Source organism: Capra hircus, chromosome 6, assembly GCF_001704415.2.
Source record: "Capra hircus breed San Clemente chromosome 6, ASM170441v1, whole genome shotgun sequence".
Classification (NCBI taxonomy): Eukaryota; Metazoa; Chordata; class Mammalia; order Artiodactyla; family Bovidae; genus Capra; species Capra hircus.
Window position 1 is genome coordinate 68,897,687 of NC_030813.1, and position 25,090 is coordinate 68,922,776.

General features: G+C 43.7%; 1 protein-coding gene across 2 annotated transcripts in view; it reads right to left on the reverse strand.

Moving 5' to 3' along the window:
- USP46 (ubiquitin specific peptidase 46) overlaps window positions 1–4,843 on the reverse strand; it is a 74,573-nt gene extending 69,730 nt beyond the window's left edge. The window contains exon 1 of one of the 2 annotated variants that reach the window (XM_018049455.1): window positions 4,633–4,843. In XM_018049455.1, the coding sequence (XP_017904944.1) occupies window positions 4,633–4,668 (36 nt within the window). In that variant the 5' untranslated portion in view covers window positions 4,669–4,843. The other variant, XM_018049454.1, reaches the window with a different exon arrangement.

Consider the following 25,090-nt stretch of genomic DNA (forward strand, 5'->3'; position numbering starts at 1 on the left):
CATTGCCTTCTCCAGGAGAGCTTCCCGACCCAGGGATTGAACCTGGGTCTCCTGCATTATAGGCAGACACTTTACCGTCTGAGCCACCAGAGAAGATTTAATTCTAACAAAATACTGGCTTTCAGTTTTGTTTTCCCATATGATTCCAAGAAAAACAGAGAAGAATCTGTAGACCTAATTGTCAGGTCCTGACCCAACACAAACTCCTTCATGTTAGACATAAGAGGCCAGAAGAACAGAATGTTTTTTTAAACATTAACCCAGCCCACTTCAGGCTGCAATTTCTAAATCTGACAATTATCAGTGTAGATGCTCACACATGACCTTAACCTCTCCTAGCTGATTCATTAACTCAGAGTCTCCAATTATCTTTCAATGGGAAGGAGTAACAGAGGAAGAAACACAGTCATCTCTTCTCTCAAATTTTGAGTTTTACATATTATTTTTAATTTTTTTAAACGTTTTCAACTATTCTAAAAATGCCTGCCTCAAATAAGTAATTGACTTCCCAATATAAAATGATCTCTATAAATGTCCTCCAGCTTTATTACAAATTTCTAGTAATTTTATTTTCCCTTCACATCGAGGTGACTTCTATTTAAAAGAATTCAAATCTGGCACTCACAGTGGTGCCCAATAACATCCTGGGGTTGTTCAATGGATGCTGAAATGGTAATATCTGGTAAATTCAACATAGTTTCAAACAAAGTAGTTAAGAACTACTACTCACTAAGGAAGTTTCTGACAACCAAATGTATATACACATCAGTTCTACAAGTTGAGAAACTACGGTCCCAAGAAACACAACAATTTGTTCAATGGCACCATTAGACTCAAGCTTAGCTGGAGAGACACCCAATAGCATAGATTTCAGTTCTAAGCTCTTCTGACTACAATCACAGAAAATAAAAGAATCAAACTCGAATCAAATGCAAATTAAAGAAATATCCTGCTGTGATCACCAGTTTACTGTCCTGCTTCTGAGATTTTGCTCAATTTTGATCCGTGTGGATCTCCCACTGTATTGAGATAGTTTCATCTTTACCAATGTTATGCCCACAAGATAAGAAACCATTGAGCTCCTTGGGGACGGCGACTCACCCCGCTCAATTACACACCTGCACGTAATATGTGCCGACACTAACACAGAGATCCTCAACAGATGGCCATTTCCAGGCACAAAACGTAATCTATTTGACACACGGCATTTCTTTCACGGAATATTTTACAGCACTATTCACAAATGAAATTAAGATTTGATGATTTAGGCCAATCTGCATCTGTACAAGTCACATTTCTAGAGGGCACATTTGGTTTCTACTAACAAATGCTTCCTCTTTAGAAAATTCCTCAGGCTTTTCAAACAGAAAATCTACCCCCAAAAACCTTTCACTTACAAAAGTTAAATCCATTAGCCTGGCCAAAATCAGAAGACTATCAACAAGGGACATTTCCTCATGCTTGGTAGCAGCTAATACATTTAAAAATTACAACATACCAGCCAAACAAGCTTTACTATCTCTGAACCAGACACGCTGTGTAGCTAAGGTGACAAGCCCTCAGCAAGCTGATCAAGAATCACTATGGCAGGAATTCACACGAAGTGAAATTAAGACAAACGGGAACTCGCATTAAACTGCCAATGGACAATAAAACCTCGGGGGTAGAAGACAAGTAGAGGGATGGGAGTATTTTCCACGACCCCTGTATCTAAAACTGGCACAAGAAGTGTGGGGAAAAGAGAAGGTGTTTATTTCTCAATCACACAAGGATTTGCAACAAGGTTTTTCCTGCTCTGCTGCGTCCTTTCTTGTCTGCTGGATGAAACAAATCCAGACTCAGTACTAGGTCCTGGTTTGCACAAGCCTTACCTAGAAGGATGTATCTTCTATCACTGTTTCTGTGACACACATCAGCCTGTTTAAAATATGCCAGATGACCTGCTTTAAAAAAAAAAGACGCAACTGTCAACTGTCACTTCTTACTACAACTCCATTTGGGATCAAATGGAGTTGGGACTGGGAAGGATCAGTTAGAGCCCCCCAGAGAGAAAAGAAGTGGTGAGGAGAGACCCACAGAAGACCTACCTGGAAACAATTCATCATTGAGTGAACAATCTTAAGCGAGGTCCAATGAAACTGTATGTCTGAACAAGTGAAAAGACAGCAGTCTCACCACCCAGCCTCCTCTGTGGGAAGCAAGACTGGGAGGGACCAGGGCACCAGAGCAGCCTTTTATAAGGGGGCGGGATTAAGGACTCCCACCCCAGTCTCCCTGTATGGGCTTGGTTTGCATAAACAAACATTTATCTTAGCATTTATCTTAGCAGCTGCTTACATCAGGTCCAAGAAGACACTGTCCTTTAAACAACTGAAGATGACATAATAATGATAAAGATGAAGCTGATCATCAACACCTGATACTCAGTAAGTACTTGCTACCTAGTAGGCTCAGTAACTCCTTTAATACAACAGTCGCATGAGGAGGAACCATTATCATCCCCTTCTTGTAGATTAGGAAAGTAGGAGAGCAACTGGTTCTGGGACAAAAAACTAGCATATGTTCGAACCAAAACCCTGAACCCAGGAAGTCTGACTTTAGACCCCAGACTCTTTATGTCCCTTACTCTAGGCACAGGGTCTATATCGGAATGTACAACTCCCGAGTTGTGAATTATTGGTTCCTCATCTCACTTGGGTGATGATCCTAAGTTTGGTGCCTTTTTAAGGACTTCACATGAGATGTCAGTTCTCCACAGCCCACTCCTCTCGTCTGCCCTGCAGCTTGCCTCTCTAGCTGAGTTTTGTTGGAAACAGGTTGTGACATTCTGCTCAGGTGTGCCAAGAAGCCCCAGCTGCACTGAGGGCAAAAAAGAAAAAAAGCTGGAGGCTGGCTTCATCTTGGCACACGCTAACTCTCAAGTTTCCAGCCCGCTTCAATACAGAGGCGTCACCACAAACAAGCGGGGCAGGAACACCACCACCGACGGCTCCCCTGCCCTGTGAGCCCAAAGCCACCCGAGCAGGCACGAAAGAGAGTGTTAGAGTTGCTCTGGTTTCACAGTTCCCCTCAGGAGCTGGTCTTAGCAGACAGAGAAACCGGGAAGAGAGGCATCACCTTTTCACTGCACCAAGCAACATTAATGCCACTCGACAGGAGGGAGCAGGGGGCCTGTCTCCGCGTGGAGAAGAGAGGAAATGGAAACCCGCCAGGAGCCACCCACCACGTCTAACTGGTCCTGCGCCAGTATTTTTGCAGCTGTCACCCCGGGAAGGCCCAGCTTTTGCTCTGCCCACCACAGCAGTAGCCACGTCCAACAGCGCTGAAAACTGAAGCCAGCGCCAGTGGGTCTTGATTCCATCCCTGAGTAACACATGGCTCCTTAATGCTCCTTTCCCATGTGTTAATCTTGCAGGAGAATATGGGACAGAAGATTTGAAAAGCTGGGTGATGGGGGAAGGGCAGCCAGATCACCTTACTCCCAGGCTTTTCAATCAAGCCTCCTCAGATTCCCTTTAGCGGCCTGTGTTACTAGCTTGAGAGGTTTCCCCAAACTGGTATTAAAAGAGCATGTGTTCCATCCAGCTGGAGGAAGGGGAGACAGGATGGGGGCGGGGTGGGGGGTTGGTCCCTGGACAGCCAAGGCAAAGCACACACCCTCTCATCGTGCACAGGAAGGCAGTGCCTCACTCCAGGGGGCAAGCCTTGGTCCCCAAGGCTCTGACAAGTGGAAGTACCAGCAGGAGGCACCCTTGAGACCCAATGGCTGGAGGTTGTTCCTGCAGAAGGCAAAGCAATGGGAGAAATACAAGTTAAAGTGATCACGATGTCGTGGGCCCCGTCCTCACCAGAGCCCAGCAATGTCCTCTTGCTGCGTCCACACCCACCGGTCCACACTTGGGTCTACAGTGACAGGCAGGATAACCCTGGAGACCTCCTCCATGCCCCCCAGCCGGCCCGCATCCTCAGGACCTTTAAATGTCACTGCCTTATGACCTTGTCCCCCTTTCACAGATGGGGAAACTGAGGCATCCACAACAAATGACCGTGCTTTCCCAAACCAGGTATAAGTTCACTTCCCTGACCACAATTTTGCACTTTTTTTTTACAGCTCTATCACATTTCAGATTTCTCCAGACACACCGACTGCCTCTGCAAAGTGAATCTTAAATACAGTTTAAAAGAGTGAACTCAAAAATCAGATAAGGGCGGTCAGGGTGTCCGGCAGGGCTTTATCTTCGGCAAGAACATGGTGGGCGTCCCCCGCCACCCCAGCTTCTCTTCCAACCTGGTCCCCCGGGACGTCCGGGTTCGGCCTACCTCCTCCCCCGAAGACGCTTCACCGCAACCCGAGGGCGGAGGCGCAGCGGCGCAGGGACGCGCGGGCGGGCGGGCTCCCGGGTCTCGGGGCCGAGAAGGGGGCGGGGGGCTCCGGGCCCCTCCCCCGGCAGCTCTCCGGGCCGCGACCGGCCCGCCCAGCCTGGGGGCCGGGAACTTCTGGAGGCGCCGCACGGCCCCCGCCGCCCCCACCCCCACCGGCCGCTCGGCGGGCGTGCAGCTCGGGTTTCCCATTCTTCGCCTCCCCACGCCCGGGGCTCGACCCTCGAGGCGGCGGCGGCGGCGACCACTCACCATATTACAGATGGAGGCGATGTTTCGGACAGTCATTAGTCTAAAGGTTACAGCGATCCCGCACCGCCATCTTTACAAGGGGAAAACAGGACCGGCCATGGTGGAGCGCTCGCGGGGAGGCCGGGCGCGGCGGCGGCGGGGAGGCGGCCTGGGGTCCGGCTTTCAGTTTGGCTGGGAGAAGGGAGGCCGGGAGGGAGGAGAGGAGGCGGGGAGGGCGGGGAAGGCGGGAGGCGGGCGGGAGAGCGGAGGGGCGGGGAGTGGCGGAGCGAGGGAGCCTGGGCCGCGGCCGGCGGCGCCGGGAGGAGGGGCGGCCCGAGCGCCGCGTGCAACCCGCACGCCCCGAGCGCTCCCGCCGCGCTCCGGCCCCGACCCGGCCCGGGTCCCCGCGGCTCCTCCTCCCGCCTCCGCCGGCCGCCCCGGCTCGGCTTTTCTCTTTTTTCTCTCTCGGCGTCCTGCTTCACTCCGAACCGGCTGGAAAGCGCGGCCAGGCCCCGGCTCGCGCAGCGGCAGCCGGTCCCCCGGGCGGACCCGTCCGCGCCGGCGGCCTCCTCCGCCCAGCTCCGGCCCGCGGCGCCGCCCGGGAAGCGAGACCGAGCCCGCGCTGGGTGTCGGCCGCCGGAAGGCTCAGCGCGCGGGCTGGGGACTCGCGGCCGCTTTCTCTCTTCACTTGTTCTTTCTGGCCGCGCGGCCCGCAGCAGCCCCGCGTTTTCACGTTCCGCGAGTGGAGGAGGCAAGGGGCAGGGGTGACTACGTCCAACTTTTCGTTTGTCCCCGGGTTTCCAGCTAGATGGCACCAGCGGGGACCCACGAAGTAAATGGGGTCAGGACACGGGAGTGCCGAGAGCCCTTGTCCTGCCGGGTCGAGGGCGCCGGGAGGGGACGGGAGCGTGGGCCGAGGCGCGCTTGGGCAGTGGGTGACAGCAGCAGGTACAAAGGGGAAGTCTCGGTACTGGATAAGGACTAGGGATGGTCCAGGGAGCGATGGAACCTGGAAAGAATGAAAAACAAACTTTTCCGCGTCTTCTAGAAAAACCTACTTCTCTCGGGGCCACCCAGTTTCTTCAGGTTTGGAGGGTCATTGTATTGGCTCATACACATTTCCTGCATACACAGTCGTGGTTTTTAACTCAAAGCGCCAATCTACACCACTTAGCAGTTACATTCTGTGAAGTGGAGGAGCCCATTTCCGAAGGTGTAAAACAGTTCTCATACAAAGTTGCAGTTTTATGCTTTCAACAGAGAAGTTGTACGAGGGAAACGCCTGACAGTTCTTAAACCCATATATTTAATGACAAATCGAATTAAAGGAGAAATTAATGAAATTGAAGATAGCTTTTATCTAACCAAGAGGAACATACTAGGAAAATAGCTCACTTCCTGTCCTCCATTATCTATTTAGTGTTAATGCTCTTTAGTAGTTGAAGACCATTGATTGTTAATGTCCCTAGGACCTGGGATGGAAATAAGACAACGGAGACAAAGTTTCGTTGGGGGTCATCTTGGCTCTGGATATTTAATGGATTTCCAGACATCAATTCCTGCTTAAGTTATTCTGCCTACATCTTATTTCCGAACAGATCCTGATAATGATGGTAGCTCACTTTGACTTTTTACCATTCAGTCATGATGCTCTTTACATTCATGATCTTGGTCACCACCAAACCCATCGGATGACGGATCCTATTATAATCGCCTTTTGTAGGTCAGTTAAAAAAAAAAAGCTTAGGATACCAAGCATCCTATTTCCATCATGTTACCCATATGTTACAACTGAAGCTGGGGTGCTAATCTGGCTGAGCACCTTGAAGACAAGAAAACAAAACACCCAACCTATGGCCAGTTGGGGTAACTGACACCTGGGTGAATGTGCCTGCTCAGTGGCTCAATCACATCCCACTCTTTTGCGACCCCATGAACTGTAGCCCTCCAAGCTCCTCTGTCCATGGGATTCTCCAGGTAAGAATACTGGAGTGGGTTGCCATTTCCTCCTCCAGAGGATCTTCCCCACCCAGGGACTGAACCCGTGTCTTTTGTATTTCCTGCATTGGCAGGCAGATTCTTTACCACCGTGCCACCTGGGAAGCCCACAACTGACACCTGTAAAGGTTTAAAATATTATACTTGAGGAAAGTCATAAAACAAGTTCAGGAGCAACCTCAAGGCTAGAACTCAGGACTCAAATTTCACAGACATTCCACTGTAAAAGCATTAATACAAAACCTTAAATAATATAGAAATTTTATACCGTAATAGAGTTCAGAATTTCTGCCATTAGTATAGCATAATGGATGGCAAAGTCCACAGGATTGAAAATGCCATTGACACAGTGAAAATTGAACATCGTTGGATTACTGAGTGCTATGTCAGCAAGGCATCCTTTGCATGAACAGCCTATAGGCTAAAACATTCAGATTGAAACTCAGTGAATTACAAACAACAAATCAATTGAACACAGCAGATCTTGTCAGACTCATGAATAATTAAATACGAATTAAATAAATAATTGAATACGAGGTTCGTATTCACAGGCCTAAATCAGAAAGGGCATTAGTTGAAGAATTGTAACCTCAGTCTTTTTCAGTGGTAAACATTGTTTGGAGGTGATAAGATGCAAAGTAATGAAAATGTTGACAAGCTAATGAGAATTTTAGGAGAAGTGTTTCATATATAGGGGCCAGCTGATACGAAGGTATAGAGTAAAATCTGGGCAAAGTACACAAGTGGAAAGTTGGGACATAGGCTAGCACTAAACAGATGAAGGAACATGACTCAGGCCAGGCCAGTGAAAGCACCACATGGCCCAGCCACAGTGACTGGTTCAGCTAGGAGGATGTGATATACGCTCAGTCAATGAGAGTTGGCCCTGGGTCTTTGGGGAAAGAAGTGCTCCGCTGCTTTAGTTTGCTGAGCTGGTACGATATGTAGAGCTTCTGTCTTTCCACTGCTTGAGTGAAGAAAAATAAAGCTGAGAAATGTAAAAACATCTTTTGTCCTACTGCTGCCAAATCTATATCCTGGCCTCTTCAGTAACTCAAGGTGGTAATGTCCTTGTTTTCTTCGGTCGTTCAAATTGAGTGACTGCTGCTCACGACCGAAACAATTCTAAAACATCATTGTCTCCCTGTTCCCAAAATTCATTAGGTTCATTCTAAATTCATGGTGTTCCCTTTTCCTCTGTTCTCTTCCCACTATGTGGATATTTCATCTTCTCCATGACGCCGTCCAAGGTTGCTTCCCACCACCACCAATGAAGTATATGCAGATGGTTCGTGCCTCTCTCTTGTTACCAGTTTTGTGTCATTGCCCTCCTGCTTCCCCTCTTGGCTTAGTTACCGTTATGCAGCCTCCAGATGACCTGAGACAAGACGGGATGCCTTTGTCATATGTTCTCACAGCGTCATCCCCCTTCCCTTCATGGACCTTATAATTGTGAATTGCTTATGCCATCCAGCACACAGCATGGAGACAGTAGAGTGGGTGGTTAAAAAGGGGAGTCCTGGATCCAGATTCTCTGGACTTAGGGAAATGTCTCACCTTCTCTATGCCAAAATTCCTGGATCCATAAAAAGAAGAGGCCCTTCATAGAGTGATTGTGTTAGTTTATGTAGAGTATTGTGATTGTGTTTGTTAGTTTATGTAGAGTATTGTGATTGGGTTAGTTTATGTAGAGTAGTGTGATTGTGTTAGTTTATGTAGAGTACAAAACTATGGCTGATGTGCATTTTAAGTGATCACTGCTATTATTTTTGTGCATGTGTTTAATAATATGTTTCTCATCTCAGATGTGAAGTGACAGGTCTGTTTTTGCTTACCATTTTACACCTAAGACACAGTGCCTGGTCCAAAAGAGCAGGCAAGAAATCAGATATTAAATATTTGGGCAATTGCCTCTCTCCAAGAGGCCTGGAAACTCCTAGAGGGAAGGTACCTTGTCTTTTGTATTAAAAAATATCTCATCTGGTCTCAGGCACTGTGCCTGGCACATTCATCCCTCTCACTTTCCCCTCATTGCTAATAGGTTATTGCACCTCATTTGAGAGGCAAAGACTAGTAAATATTTGGTTGTCAGGGGAAAAACATTTTCCTAGTTGTAGACTTCAGTTTAAAACCAGACTGGCTTCTGAGGGTTATATTTCAATTCTGTGAGGAACTTTATGAGTCTTTTCCCTTTTACATCACGTATACAGCAAATACTAAAAACATGCTTTGCACCAGGTGCTGTGTGAGGTACTGTTATGCCCAAGTCGCGAAATCTCCCAGTGACCACCAGGGAGCCGATATCCAGTGCAAAAGCAAGAGAGTTTTTATTACCAAGCTCCAGCTGGGGCTCCCACCAATATCGACGCAGCGGCTATAGGGAGGAGCTCTGGGTTACATTGCTTATGTAGGGTATTCTCGCGCGAAAAATTTGAAAAACCGGCGCTTCGGGGTTGGGAGACGTCTAATTGGTTACCTTCTGTGGAAGGATTAGGTGTTCGGTTCTGATTGGTCCCCATTTCCGGGGCTGGCCACGGGTTCTGATTGGTCCCTATTGTCCAGGTAGACCACAGTTCCTGAGCGTTAAGTCAGGAGATTTTGGTCTGGGGTCCATTGGCTCCTGAGTGGTGGGGTGAGGTCAGGGGATTTCCAAAGGCTCTTTTCCCGGAACCTTAGAAAATGGAGTTTTTCTGTTAACAAAATGGAGTAGCTTAGATTCTTCAGTACCAATGGTCCTAAAATAAGAGGAGGCAGTCACAGCATTCTGCTATGCTCTGTGTTTCTAGCGTGATGGTCATTGGCATCACTGTGGATGTCTCCACTACTTTTTGCATGCAGTTAATATAAACTTAGTATAAGCAAACTTCGGAGTGAATTCCTACAATGAGAAAACTACCTCTAATGCCATGGATGTGTTTATGGGAGGTTAAGATTCCCTAAGTCTTTGGAACAATTGACTTATTTTGAAGTGCCAATTGAAATACCATTGAAGGACTTTTAAACTGGGCTAGAACATAATTAGATTTCTATTTGCTAATACATTTTGATTAACTGAAAGAAGAGAGACTATAGCTGGCTACTGTGTGGGGAAAGAGGGTTGACAGAGAGCAAAAGTGCTCTAGGGGAGGCCAGTTAGAAATCCATGGAGAGAGATTCCCAGAGCTCCTGGGAGCCTGGGTTTAGGTAAGGAACAGCAATGGAAAGGGGAGAAGCAGACAGACTGCAGATGTTTTTTGAGGTTGTCTGGGATGAGGGACAAGGATGAGTCAAAGATAAAACCCAGGTTTCTGACTAGAATGAAAAGGAATGTCATTTTTTTTTTTACTATAGAGAATGCTGAAGGAGAAGGTGCAGGTGTAGATGGTTGAGAAGAAATGAACTTGATTTCAGAGGCTGAGTTAGAGATAACCATGAAACAACCTGAAAGGTTATGTCAGGTACCAATCTGGGGCTCAGAAGAGATGTCTGGGGTGGGGATAAGTCTGATTAACATAGAGAAAATAACAGAAGGCATGTGATTATGGATGAAAGTGCATAGGAAGAGTTTTGCCAAGGAGTGTTGACTGAAAGTAGACAAAGGAATAGCTGGGAAGAGCTCCACCATGCAGCGGATCAGGTGGAGGAAGGAGGAGCCAAAGGAAACGAATCCAGTGCTTCTAAAGTGGTAGAGGAGAAAGGAACAGTGGCAAATGCTGGAGTGCTTCAAGATGGGAGGGGGTAGTCAGAAGTATCAAGTACAGCTTAGATATCAAACGTGATTAATAACAGTGTATTCTAAAGTGGTAGAGGAGAAACAGTGGCAAATGCTGGAGTGCTTCAAGATGGGAGGGGGTAGTCAAAAGTATCAAATACAGCTTAGATATCAAAGGTGATTAATAACATTGTTCAATTCTTGAGCAAAACTTTAAGATGCATTCCTCTGACAATCCTGTGGAGGAAAGCCCTGTTATAGTCCCCATTTTAGAGAAGAGAAAACCAAGACTGAAAGGGTTTAAGTAACTTGCTCAGATTCAATTAAGCACCAGAACCTACTACTGAAAAAAGTTCTTTGAATTATATCAAAGGGAGTTTGCATGGAACAGTTAGGCTATTGGATATTGGATTATTTGTATTAGATTAATAAGAGTGAGATGAGAAAACAGACTTAAAGGTGTTTGGCTTTCAAGGGAAGAGGAGATAAATAGATAATTAAAGTTACCTTCCTGGAGTGGGTCTCTGCCTGGTTTGCAAGGACCTCCTTTAAATCACTTCACTGTCTGTGCCTCCAGGCCTGCAACCTCACACCTCCCCCCCCCCCCAGCTAATTATTCTGCCTTCCATTTCAAGTCCACTCACTCCTCAAAACAATTAAAAGCGTGCTTCCAGAGGAAGTCTTCTCAGTCTCACCTTTCTTGGTAGGTTTTTATCAGAGACCACTTTTGACATTTCTTTAGAAACCGGAAATGCCTGGCACAATGCTATGTACACACAGGAAGCTCTCAGATAATTAACAGGTAATTAATTCTTTACCTACAGCACTTGGCTCCCTTGATCAGAACTATTTTGCTCTCCATCCTGCTTTCCTGGCGGTTTTCTCTTTCCTTCAAGTTCTGATCTGAATTATACAGAATTTAGCCATCATGCATATGGGGAAGGCAGGGTTTAGAAGGTAAGTGCATGATGAGGAAGTTGAAACAAATAAGCTTCCCTCATTTAGAAATGAGACTTCTAAAGAGATTTGATCATAAAATAAGGAGAGATCTCAGCAGCCTAAGGAAGGCAAGGGAATCAATGGAAGGGTTTAGTCATTTTATTTTTTCTTTCACCATAATCATTAGTACATTTCTCATCAAGATGTGAGGAGCCAGTGACCCTACAAATGACGGTCAGGTCAAGTGGCTTCCCAGGTGGCTCAGTGGTGAAGAATCCACCTGCCAATGCAGGAGATGCGGGTTTGATCCCTGAGTCAGAAACATCCCTTGGAGGAGGACACGGCAACCCCTTCCAGTATTCTTGCCTGGAGAACCCAATGGACAGGGGAGCCTGGCAGGCTGCAGTCCATAGGATTGCAAAGAGTCAGACATGCCTGAGCGCAGCACTCAGTCAGGTTGAGCGCCCAAGAGCTTTGGAAAGGAGGAAGTCGTCCATCCATTAGATTGAAGAAATTAACAGGAGATGGCCTCCACTGTCTTAGACAGGAATAGAAGCTCCATTGCTCCCAAGGGGTTTTGACTGCTTTCTTTACTGCCATGGCCCTCAGAACAGTAAGGCTCTCAGAAGGCTCGATTAATATTTGTTGAAAGGGTGTTTGAAAGGATAAGATTAGAAGAACTCCAAGTATAAACTCTAGTATAAGTGAATCGTTGTTCCAATAGCCTAATCAGATTTAGAACAGGCTTTCTTTGGGGGCACTTGCATTCCTTCCATGTCCATAAACACTATTTACAATAGAGGAAAGATGTATGCCTCCTCACCAGATTATACATGAAGGTATGCTCCCCAGCCCATGTCTGATCACTTGCATAGCTTTAACAACCTCCTGACAACCACTGCCCCCTGGTGGAAGGGCAGGGATTCACAAGTGACACCTGGAATGAGACTTCCCTCCAGCAGCAGCACTTTTAAGTGTCCTTTGTGGTCATGCTCTTCCAGAAAACTGGCAACCATGTGGTTCGTTGAAAGCAAGATTGACGTGAACTCGCACTGTATAGTTTTGTCTCCAGTGAATGTTTAGGGTTCTACTCTTGCATTTCTTCTCAGAAAAAGGGGTCAGTAATTTAAAAATAAATTTAAAAAAAGAAAATAGGGTCAGACAGCCAAATTAAGAGTAATAAGGCCATGTGAGCAGATCCTTCTACTGGTGGCTGTGGTGCTGTGTACCCTGAAAAGTACTGTACACATGCCAGTCATCACCCGCCATCGTCAGTGGTCCAAAAGAGGCTGTGAGGAGCTGATGGCTTGGGATGCTCTACATACTCATTCGACAAGCCTTTCAAGACCTCCATGAGCTAGGTGGTGGTGGTGGTGGTTTAGTTACTAAGTTATGTCTGACTTGTGACTGCATGGACTGTAGCCTGCCAGGCTCCTCTGTCCATGGGATTTCCCAGGCAAGAATACTGAAATGGGTTGCCATATCCTTCTCCAGGGCATCTTGACCCAGGGATTGAACCTGGGTCTCCTGCATTGCAGACAGATTTTTTTTACCGACCAGCCAGATTTTTTTTTAACCGACTGAGCTATGAGGGAAGCTCAGTAAGTGAATTCAAATGTTTCAAGAGTACAAATTGATTCAAATGATTACAAATGATTTCTGCTGTTTTTGATGGAATTCTGGTTCAACTGAAACAATGATACTGTGGATGTTTCCATTTTAAGCACACTACATTCCTTGATGTTTAGACTTTATTTTTAAATAAAAAGGACAAATCAAGATAGCTTACTTCTTTTTTTTTTTTTAAGATAGCTTACTTCTTTGGCCATTTAGTTGAAGTCACTTATAATAAGTGTCAGCTATTATTGATTCCTATCAGTTATAACAACTTTTTAAAAGAGCTGTTGATATTATGTCTAAGAACAGAGTATGAGACTTTTACATGTTTTTAATATTTTAAATTAAAGCACACATGCAGAACTTCTAATTTTTAATTAAAACATATATACAGGCATAAATGAGAAGGTGATGGCACCCTACTCCAGTACTCTTGCCTGGAAAATCCCAGGGACAGAGGAGCCTGGTAGGCTGCAGTCCATGGGGTCGCTAAGAGTCAGACACGACTGAGTGACTTCACTTTCACTTTTCACTTTCATGCATTGGAGAAGAAAATGGCAACCCACTCCAGTGTTCTTGCCTGGAGGATCCCAGGGACGGGGGAGCCTGGTGGGCTGCCATCTATGGGGTCGCACAGAGTCGGACACGACTGAAGCGACCTAGCAGCACAGGCATAAATCTTAAGTGAATTGTCACAAAACAGGCGCACCTGTACAACCATCACCCAAGTGAAGAAATAGAACATAACCAGCATTCCTGAAGTCTTAGCCCATGCTCCTCCCAACTCCTCTCCCCTCTCAAACCCCTACACTGACTTCTAAATCAATAGCTTATTTTTGCCTGGGTTTTCTGTTTGTGTTTATCTAAATAAAACCATGCAGTGTGTAACTCTCTTTTGTGTGGCTTCTTTTGCTCAGTATTGCAAGATTCAGCCATGTTGCTCAGAAGATCTGTATTTTGTTAGCTCTTGTTGCTATGCAGTATTCTGTTGTATGAAGATATTACAGTTTATATAAAAATTCAACACTGATGGATATTTGGTTGGCTTTCATCTTAAATGTCTTACCAAAAAACACTTCTATGAATGTTCTTATATGTGTCCTTTGGTGAACATGCACACACATTTTTGTTGGATATACATATAGGTATAAGTTGCTGGGTCATGGGGTAGGCATGTTTTCAACTTGGGGTGATAATGCCAAACTGGTTTTTAAAGGGGTCATACTAACTTACACTCACCTGTTGCTTCACATGGCTCAGTGGTAAAGAATCCACCTGCAGTGAAGGAGACACAGGAGACGCAGTTTCAATCCCTGGGTTGGGAAGATCCCATGGAGAAGGAAATGGCAACCCACTCCAGTATTCTTGCCTGGAGAATTCCATTGTCAGAGGAGCCTGGCCGGTTACGCCCATGGGGGTCACAAAGAGCCGAACACGACTGAAGTGGCTTAGTACAATCAAGCTTTTTAACTTTCGCCTTTTGCTAAGTATGCCATATATAACTTAATAAAGTGAAAGAAAGTGAAGTCGCTCAGTCGTGTCCGACTCTTTGCGACCCCATGGACTGTAGCCTATCAGGCTCCTCTGTCCTTGGGTTTTTTCCAGGCAAGAGTACTGGAGTGGGTTGCCATTTCCTTCTCCATATAACTTAATAATGCTTATTAAATATTTTTGGTACTGAGTCCACATCACCCTGTTTCATTGTAAGCCCATCTCAGTAAGGTCCATGTCCCAACTAGTATAAAAGCAATAACATAGACATGTGACAAGTACATGTGAATCATCTAGCAAGAAAAGGATCCATCCCCTCTCTCCTCAGAATAAAACAAGGCAGAGAAATGAATAGTCAGGGCCAGAAAACAACCAGCTTTTTAAAAAGGAAAGTGTTTAAGTTGTAGAATAATTGATTATTACAGTTAATCTAATTCAACTGCCTTGGAGCCAGGAGAGATTAAACGATTAAGACCCATACCAGTTGCAGACAGAACCAGAACTAGAATTCTAGTCCCTACATCCCTGGTCTTTTGTAGGGTACCTAAAATTTTATTCAATGTACTTTCTTAAGTCTAAATTTTCGCTTTGAACTCAATTTCCTAGAGTTCAGATTACTTTTGTAAGTGCACTTAGTTACCCATGAAAGAACACTCTGTCCACATGTTGTAATTATGTAGCCATGCTTTCTCTGACTAATTAGAAGACAACTCAACACTGAAATCCAGTCCCAACAGAACATGCCATCTGGCTATCACTCTTCAGAAAGACAAAAGCAGTCTGTCAAATTCCCACTACTGTCTTCACCAGCAAGTCAAGACTGAGTTTTATAGAGCAATCCATGCAAATACTCTGCTGTCTTCCTCTGAGGACTCAAGGGGGTTTGAGGGCTAGCTCCTTAATGTGGTGACTTTCTTGTAGGAAGATTTCACTACTGACTCACAATCAGTAGATTGTGAACCTGAAGTTATGGCTGCGCACTGATCTTTGTACATTTATCCAGAACTTCTAGATGACAAATGGCACACAACTGCAAATGTCTAGCCTTTCTCTACTGACCAAAATGTAGCTAATTTATCCCTACGAAGTTCATGGTTTGAGTTTCTGCTTCCTTTGTGGCTCAGCTGATAAAGAACCTGCCTGCAAGGTGGGAGACCTATGTTTGACCTCTGGGTTGGGAAGATCCCCTGGAGAAGGGAAAGGCTACCCACTCCAGTATTCTGGTCTGGAGAATTCCATGGACTCTATAGTCCATGGGGTTGCAAAGAGTTGGACACAACTGAGTGACTTTCACTTCACTAATAGCATCAGCAAACCATCTATAGACTAACTTTCACCATCTTGATCTGGGAAATATACGTTCTCCTCTATTTCATTGTGATATTAATTTAAGGTACTGTCCAGGCTCCTCCATCCATGGGATTTTCCAGGCAAGAGTTCTGGAGTGGGGTGCCATTGCCTTCTCTGTATCTCTTAAGTCAATCCTAAATGAAATCAACCCTGAGTATTTGTTGGAAGGACTGATGTTGAAGCTGAAGCTCCAATAGTTTGGTTACCTGATGCAAAGTGCCAGCTCATTGGAGAAGACCCTGATGCTGGGAAAGATTGAAGGCAAAAGGAGAAGTGGGTAGCAGAGGATGAGATGGTTGGATGGCATCATTGACTCAGTGGAGATTAATTTGAGCAGACTCTGGGAGATAGTGGAGGACAAGGGAGCCTGGCATGCTGCAGTCCATGTGATTGCAAAGACCTGGACATGACTTAGTGACTGAACAACGAAAGCCCCTTAAATCAAAAGCCCCCCAACAGTAGCCCACAGATGTGTTTAGTTTAACCACTGCAGTGTTTAGAAGCTATTTGAATTAATGACAATCTTTGAAATCTAGAGAGTTCACATAAAAATTTAGATGATAAGCCTCTCTTGAAATACCAAAAGTTCAAGCCATTCAGAGATCTTGTTGACTGGGGTGGCTTTGTTCACTGGGGTGGCTTTGTTCATATCTCCCTAATTTACCAGCCTCCTATCCAGGCCTCTTCACTCCTTTATGCTGCCTTCCTTTCATAGGCACTTGAACTGACTTCTGCCCTAATCAAATAACATCAAGGCTAGGTTTCTGCCTGGAACTCAATGCCAGGGCATTCATTGGCAGCAACTTGAAGAATCTCAATAAAAGCTGCGTATAATTCCAGTCCCCTGTAGGGCCTTCTGGATCACCCAGTGCTGTCCTTTGCCATGCCCTTCTCTGGGCTGGGTATTGGCGTAACCCAGAGCTTCACTGGTGTAGAATGGGGCTGCATTCATTCAGGGAGAGCTGGGACTTCCGCTATGCCCTAGCAACCTAATTCTCATTTTTTTTTACCCCTTCAAGTACATGGGCAGAAAAAATGCTGAGTGATGTAGTTTAGCATTCTCCAATCTGCAGAAAATTCAACTGGCAAGATCTGCAAGTTTGGCTCTTCATCTATGCATCTGTATTTTAGCCCCTGTGAGTCAGTGCATTTAACAGTGATATTTAAAATTCAATAAATAAAGGCAAGTGAAATCACAGAAATGGATCATCACTTCTATGGAAAACCAACTAAATAAATGTTTCGCTCAAAATGCCAAGCACCTGGACACTTTAACAGAATGTTGAAAGTATATCCCCTGGAGGAGATGAGCAATTCGAAAGTAGGACACTACATGATCCTCCAAATACCAGTGACACTCCATGTCTTAACGGATGCAGAGCCATGTTACCTGATGCGATGACACATATCATGCAGTGATAGTCTCCGGGGCCTGGTGGACAGCAGCTGTGCAGGATCTGAGGCTTTGGGTGTGAACAACACACTGGTCCAAGAAAATCCACAGAGGTTAGTTCAATGTCATGTCGAGCCATGTTGTACACAATTTATTGTTGTGGAAGTTTTCCAGAGTTCTAAGAACAATGTGTAGTCAGAACCTAGATTGTCTCAATCCAGGTAGAGCACTGTAAGGGGTCCAGGACCATTTGCATCGAAGACCAGGCAAGGAATCTAGTACTTTTCAGTCCAAAATGTTAGATGTTTCCTCTGTCTAATATGAAATGATCCACGTGCGTAAACATTATGTTTACAAAATTGAAATATAAGGTAGAACTATTATTTTCTTTCATTACACGAGCACCCCACTTTCATTTATTCAACATTCTGCAAACATTTATTGAACACCTAGTATGTGGAACCACTTTCCTAGGCCCTTGAAATAGTTGGGAAAACGAAGTTCACTGCTCTAATATGGCCTGCATTCTAGCAGGTGGAGTCAGACAATGGGCATAATAAATAAGTTGATAATTGCTATGTAAAAAAAAAGGTAGAACAGAGTAATTTGGCAGGTTGCCATGTTACGAGGTTAGAAGGTTGGCCTCATTGAGAAGGTGACATCTGATCAGAAACTTGAAAGAGGTAAGGTCACTGTACAGTACTACTTGTCCCTGTTGGGCCCATTTTAATAAAAAATATATATATTTATTTCATTTATTTGGCTGTGCAGGGCTTTTGTTGCAGCATGCGGGATCTTTTAGCCTTGGCATGTGAACCCTTAGTTGCAGTATGTGGGATCTAGTTCCCTGGGGTCGAACCTGGGCCCCCTGTATTGGAAGCACAGAGTCTTAGGCATTGGACCACCAGGGAAGTTCCTGTTGGGCCCTTTTTGAAGGAGTTAGTGTATCTACCTTCTCTTTTCTTGAATTATCAGTGGTCATTGATCTTGTGACCTAATTTTGAAGTAATTGCTCAGGTGTGTACCCACCTGGTGCTTTTTCCCTGAGCTCTGATGAGGTTGTTCCATAAAGCTATCCATTCTATAGCTCCTTTAGAAATCCTTAGAGAAGCTTGTTAGAAATGCAGATTCCAGGGTTTTCCTTCTTGGAGAGGAGGTCTTGGTGGGGACCAGGAATTTACAGATTAGCCAGTGCCCCAGGGGATTCTGATGTATATGGTCTGTGGCCATACTTTGAGAAACTCTGGCTCAAAAGACTGATGCCAGTATTTCATTATTCCATTTCCAGCATCAATTTTAGAAACATACTTTTGATGAATGTAAAACATATAAAAATCCTGAATTCATGAAAATATAAAACCTTCCTGTAATTCTTGAGGTTGTATAATATTACTCTGAAATTTGAGGTGGGGGGGCAAAGAAAAAAGGTTTATCCTGCCCCACCCATGTGACCTGTTTTGGGGAGTAATCAAGTAGTATTTGAAAAAAACTTGTTCTTTCTAGAAGTCCAGCTAATAAAAGCAGAAGGAACGATTTTTTGTTAATTTCTAATAATTCCGATATTTCACAGCTATGGATAAAGAGCCTAAGGAATGAGCACGAGTGGAAGCCAAAGCCATTTAGTGAAACGGTGCGCGCGCGCTCAGTCGTATTCGATTCTTTGCAACCCTATGGGTATGGGATTCCCACCAAGAGTACTGGAGTGGGGTGCCATTTCCTCCTCCAGGGGATCTTTCCAACCCACGGATTGAAGCCACGTCTGCTGCATCTCTGGAGAAGGCAACGGCACCCCACTCCAGCACTCTTGCCTGGAAAATCCCAGGGACAGAGGAGCCTGGTGGGCTGCAGTCCATGGGGTCGCACAGAGTCAGACACGACTGAGCGACTTCACTTTCACTTTTCACTTTCATGCGTTGGAGAAGGAAATGGCACCCCACTCCAGTGTTCTTGCCTGGAGACTCCCAGGGACGGGGGAGCCTGGTGGGCTGCCGTCTATGGGGTCGCACAGAGTCGGACACGACTGAAGCAACTTAGCAGCAGCAGCAGCAGCAGCTCCTGCATTGGCAGGTAGTTCTTTACCGCTGAGCCACCTGGGATTAACAAGAGACTAGTCAGCGATGGGGTGATGACTAAGGATGGTGTCCTGCAGTAGTGGAGGACACCCACTGGAATGGGTTGGCCTTCGCTTCTCCAACCTCAACCCACTAATAAACTGTAAAAAAGGGGACAATTGTGCCATTATGGGCCTTTCGGAATGATGCACCAGAAGTGCTGAAGGTTTTCTCACCCCAAAATTCAACTTGATACTTATTCAGCTAGTTTATAGAAAATAAGTTAAATAAAGAAAACAAGCTAAACAAGGATAAACACACTAAATGACAGAAGGGAAAACAAAAAGACAAATCCATAATGTGGGTCATTTTAATAGAAAAAGTTACCCAATTCTACAACACATCAGCGATCAGGTAAAGAAGGAGGATCATTAAATAAAAGAGACTTAAAGATGTAGCCAAATGCTATGTGTGGATCTTATTTGGATTCTGATGGGAAAAAAACAACTGTAAAAAGAGAGTTTTGAGACAATAGGGGAAGTCTGAACATGGACCTGGTATTAGATGATAAAAAAAAATTATCAAGTATGATAATGGCAAACAGTTATGTTTTAAAATGTTTTTTTTATCAATCTAGAAATGCTTCCTACAATTTTAATGAGTGAAATGACAAAGTCTGGAATTTCCTTGAAAACAAGTAAAAATAAAGGTGGGTGGGGAGATGAAATGAGATTGGCAAAATGTTACTAATTCCTGAAGACTGGTGCTGAGTAAGTAAAGTTTCTCCTTATATGGGGATATGCTTGAAATTTCCCATAATAAAAAGTTTTTAAAATATACTTTTGCTGCAGGTACATATCCCTTACAAGCCAGGGTAATGAGTCAAGACATTGAGATTATCATTCGTCACAAATTAAACTTTCCCTTTTACTGGTAACTCCCCTATAAATGCCCCAAACTAAGTTTTCATATCCTGAAATCCTTTTTTTTTTTTTAATCTCTCTCTCTCTCACAGCCCAGAAAATCACGGTGGTTTTTCTCCCACGTTGATCTCTTCTGTAATAATGAGATGTGCAGAGTAAATGGAACTTCATTTGCTCCTCTAGCTGCTTGAGAACCATTAAGACCCTGCTAACATCACTCATCTATTAAGTGAAAGAAAAGCCTTGTCATTGACTTAAGGGAAAACCGCTCTTCATACTCAGGAGTTTGGGGTGTTTAAATGCAATATTTACATAGTGAAAAAGATCATGAAAAAGTGTTAAAGCACATGTGGTTGTATATGCTAATAGCCTATTTCTAGAGGAAAAGGGGAGCTCTCTTAGAATACTTACGACCTACTTTGGCTTTGGTCACCTAAGAGAAAATGGCTTCAGATTAAGAACTGAAATTTCCTGCATCAGAAGTACTCTAATTAATCAGGCTGAGTGCATTTGTAAATGTTGAGGTCAATAATGTAAAGATCCATACAGTAATTTAATTCTTAGAGGCTATTTGACTTCCACTGTGTTTAAAACTAAATTTGGCTACTTCACTTACTCCAGGGTGGCTAATTAACATCCACAACTCAATTCTCCTGGCCATCACTCCTGCAAATGTCTAAATCCAACCCACAAGACGTCATCCAGGGTATTCACTTAGCCCCTTCCAGTAACTCTGTAGTAATATTTCCAACTTTATTTTTTAAAAGTCTTAGTTAATAATCTCCCAGTTGCTGTTAGGACTTTTTTTTTTTTTTTTTAACGTCAAGTACTATTAAAATCAAGATTTAGGGACACCTAATAGAGCTTCCGGAGAAGGCAATGGCAACCCACTCCAGTACTCTTGCCTGGAAAATCCCAGGGACAGAGGAGCCTGGTGCGCTGCAGTCCATGGGGTTGCGAAGAGTCGGACATGACTGAGCAACTTCACTTTCACTTTTCACTTTCATGCATTGGAGAAGGAAATGGCAACCCACTCCAGTGTTCTTGCCTGGAGAATCCCAGGGACGGGGGAGCCTGGTGGGCTGCCGTCTATGAGGTTGCACAGAGTCGGACACGACTGAAGTGACTTAGCAGCAGCAGCAGCAGTAGCTTCTCAGAGCATTTTCTGGGAATACTTGCATAAGAATCAACTGGTGGGTTAAAAAAAATGCAGTTTCCTGGGCCTCCTCACCAGACTACATCAGACTCTCTGCTGATGGGCCTGGAATTCTGCACCTTTAGCAAGTATGACGGGTAGTTCTTTCACACATTAAAGTCTGGCAAACAAGTTTTCAAGAATGTGAGTTTCTCTCAGGTTTTTAAGAAAAACAGGATAAAACACCCAAGTTAAATAGCAGCAGAAGGAAGCAATCAGCCAACATGTGGAACATTACCACAGCACGACTGACCTGTCCACCAGCTAATAAACGGGTGAACAAAATTTAGGAAGGCCAATCAGTGGCATATGACTCAGCCATAAAGGAATAAAGTCCACCAGTGCATAGCACTGCTCTTGTTTGTTCCACCTTGAAAACATTACACTGAAAGAAGCCAGAAACAAAAGACCACATCTTGTATCACCCCATTTATAGGAAATGTCCAGAACTAGGCAAATTCATAGAGACAGAAAGTAAATTAATGGTTGCCAGAGGACCTGGGGAGGAGGGGCAGGGAGTGACTGTTGGTGGATCAGAGTTTCTTTCTAGAGTGATGAAAATGTTCTGGAATTAGATAATGATGATGATTGTACAACTCTAAAAATTACTGAATTGCACACTTTAAAAAGGTGAATTTTATGGCATCTGAATTATATCTCCAAAGTTAGAAAGCTAGTGTTAGTGACTCAGTCATGTCCAACTCTCTGTGATGCCATGGACTGTAGCCAGCCAGGCTCCTTTGTCCATGGAATTCTCCGGGCAAGAATACTGGAGTGGGTCACCATTCCCTTCTCCAGGGGATCTTTGCCAACCAGGGATCGAACTTGGGTCTCTAGCACTGTGGGCAAATTCTTTACCGTCTGAGCCACCAGGGAAGCCTAATATCTCCAAGACTATTACTTAAAAAGCTAAAGACATTGGAACAACAACAACAAAGGAGGGCATTTTTTTTTCCAGACCAAAAGAGGATTAAACTTTGAAGACATGCTAAATATAAGTAAACCTGTTTGAATCTCGATTCAAATAAATTGTGAAATAGACATTTTTAGACAAGGGGAGATGTTGAATATGAATTTGGAATTATTGTTTATTTTCTTAGCAACCATGTTCACATTTTCAGGTACAATTATGTCTTTTGAGATTAATACTGAAATACTGAGGACTGAAATAACATAATATCTGGAGTTTTCTTTGAAATACTTCAAGAAAAAAGGGAGATAAATGGAAGAAATATACAAAATAAATGATAGTTTTGGTTGACAGTTGTTGCCTGGAAGATAAGTATACAGGGACTTATTGAATTCTTGTTGAATTCTCTCCCTTCTATATTTGGAAATTTTTATGGAGAAGGAAATGGCAACCCACTCCAGTGTTCTTGCCTGGAGAATCCCAGGGACGGCAGAGCCTGGTGGGCTGCCATCTATGGGGTCGCACAGAGTCGGACACGACTGAAGCGACTTAGCAGCATGATTAAGATTTAAGAATGAAGGAACTCAGGGCTTCTTGATGATTTTGTTTTGATTCCAAAAATTTCAATGGTACCTGCAGTGTTAGAGTGAGACTGAAGGGCAAATATTACAGGCAGATTCTTAACTTTTTAGCTTTTCAACAGGAAAAGATTAGAGGGAGAATTGAGAATAATTCCATATACTCAGAAAAATTAATGGACACACTGGAAAGGAATTGAGCTCAAAGTTCTTTGGCTATTTTTTTAAAAAGAGAAAAGCCATTCTAATTCTTTCCTCAAAAGTCACTTTAAGTTCTCAGGGGATAAAATTCTTATTAAATAAATATTTAGTTGATATTTACTCTAAACAATGAATTGACTTCACATCAAAATAAATTTGTACTTTCATGTGCTGTTCTGGACTTAAGATTTTATTGTTGATAAATGCTGGAGAGGGTGTGGAGAAAAGGAAACCCTCTTATACTATTGGTGGGAATGCAAACTAGTACAGCCACTATGGAGAACAGTGCGGAGATTCCTTAAAAAACTGGAAATAGAACTGCCTTATGACCCAGCAATCCCACTTCTGGGCATACACACCGAGGAAACCAGAATTGAAACAGACACATGTACCTCAGGTTCATCGCAGCACTGTTTACTATAGCTAGGATATGGAAGCAACCTAGATGTCCATCAGCAGATGAATGGATAAGAAAGCTGTGGTACAGATACACAATAGAATATCACTCAGCTATAAAGAATGCATTTGATTTGGACTCTGTGGGAGAGGGAGAAGGTGGGATGATTTGGGAGAATGGCATTGAAACATGTATATCATATATGAAATGAATCGCCAGTCCAGGTTCGATGCATGATACTGGATGCTTGGGGCTGGTGCACTGGGATGACCCAGAGGGATGGTACGGGGAGGGAGGAGGGAGGGGGGTTCAGGATGGGGAATACGTGTATACCTGCGGCGGATTCATGTTGATGTATGGCAAAACCAATACAATAATGTAAGGTAATTAACCTCCAATTAAAATAAATAAATTTATATTTTAAAAAACATTCTTAATGCAAAAAAAAAAAAGAATGCATTTGAGTCAGTTCTAATGAGGTGGATGAAACTGGAACCTATTATACAGAGTGAAGTCAGAAAGAGAAACACCAATTCAATATATTAATGCATATATATGGAATCTAGAAAGAAGTAACAATGATCCTATATGCAAGACAGCAAAAGAGACACAGATGTAAAGAGCAGACTTTTAAATTCTGTGGGAGAAGGCGAGGGTGGGATGATTTGAGAGAATAGCATTGAAACAGGTATATTATCAATATAAAATAGACGACCAGTGTAGTTTGATGCATGAAGCAGGGCACTCAAAGCTGGTGCTCTGGGACAACCTAGAGGGATGGGGTGGGGAGGGAGCTGGGAGGGGTGTTCAGGATGAGGGGGACACATGTACACAGGTGGCTGATTCATGTCAATGTATGGCAAAAACCACCACAGTATTGTAAAGTAATTAGCCTCCAATTAAAATAAATAAAAAATTTTTTTTAATTAAAAAAAAGATTTTATTGTTGCGAACTTCCTAATTCTATAATGTTGTTAGAGATTTAGTTGTCTTAAAAATCTACTACTGTACACACACACACACACACACACACACACACACCTTAATGATGAATCTTTGATCAGGGAATTAACCCAAATTACCATGTCTTTCTGTGGGATCATACTACCTATTTTTGATCACTGATTTCAGTGTTACAGAATGTGGCCTATCTGCTTCAAAAGCAGGTGCAATTTTGTTCTCAGATGCATGTGGCCTGATAACCCTCCTATCACATGATAATTAGGACTTAGAAGAAAATAATTATTTTAAGTAAATTTAAGCATGTGGAATCACCTTGACTAGGAAACTGTCTGCCCGGGGGTCAAAAATCTTGAACACGTGAATTATATTTTTTTAGGTTTTTGATACTGAGGAAGTTGGTTGCAGTGCCCTCTTTATGAAGATCCATGGGGGAAATTTTCTTCAGGAATCTTTGTGCTTCTCTTGAGTGTCTGATTTGTTTCCATTTTCTGGTTTTTGAATTGACTGTTAGGCAGCTCAGAGCAAAATTTTTGGCCTTTTTCCAGCAAGTCAACAGAGCTTCATGGGTTATATTTTCTGTACCAGCCCCAGACTTTATCTTATTTTCCCTGCAATCCAATTTTCTCACTGTGTTTTAAAAATAGAATTGTAATATATTCTTGTAAACTACATTCTTCTTGGGCTAAAACGAGATGTTAAACAGTGAGTAAACAAATGAATGAACAACAATAAATTATTTTAAAAATTATAAATAAATATCAATATAAGCACAAAAAATTACA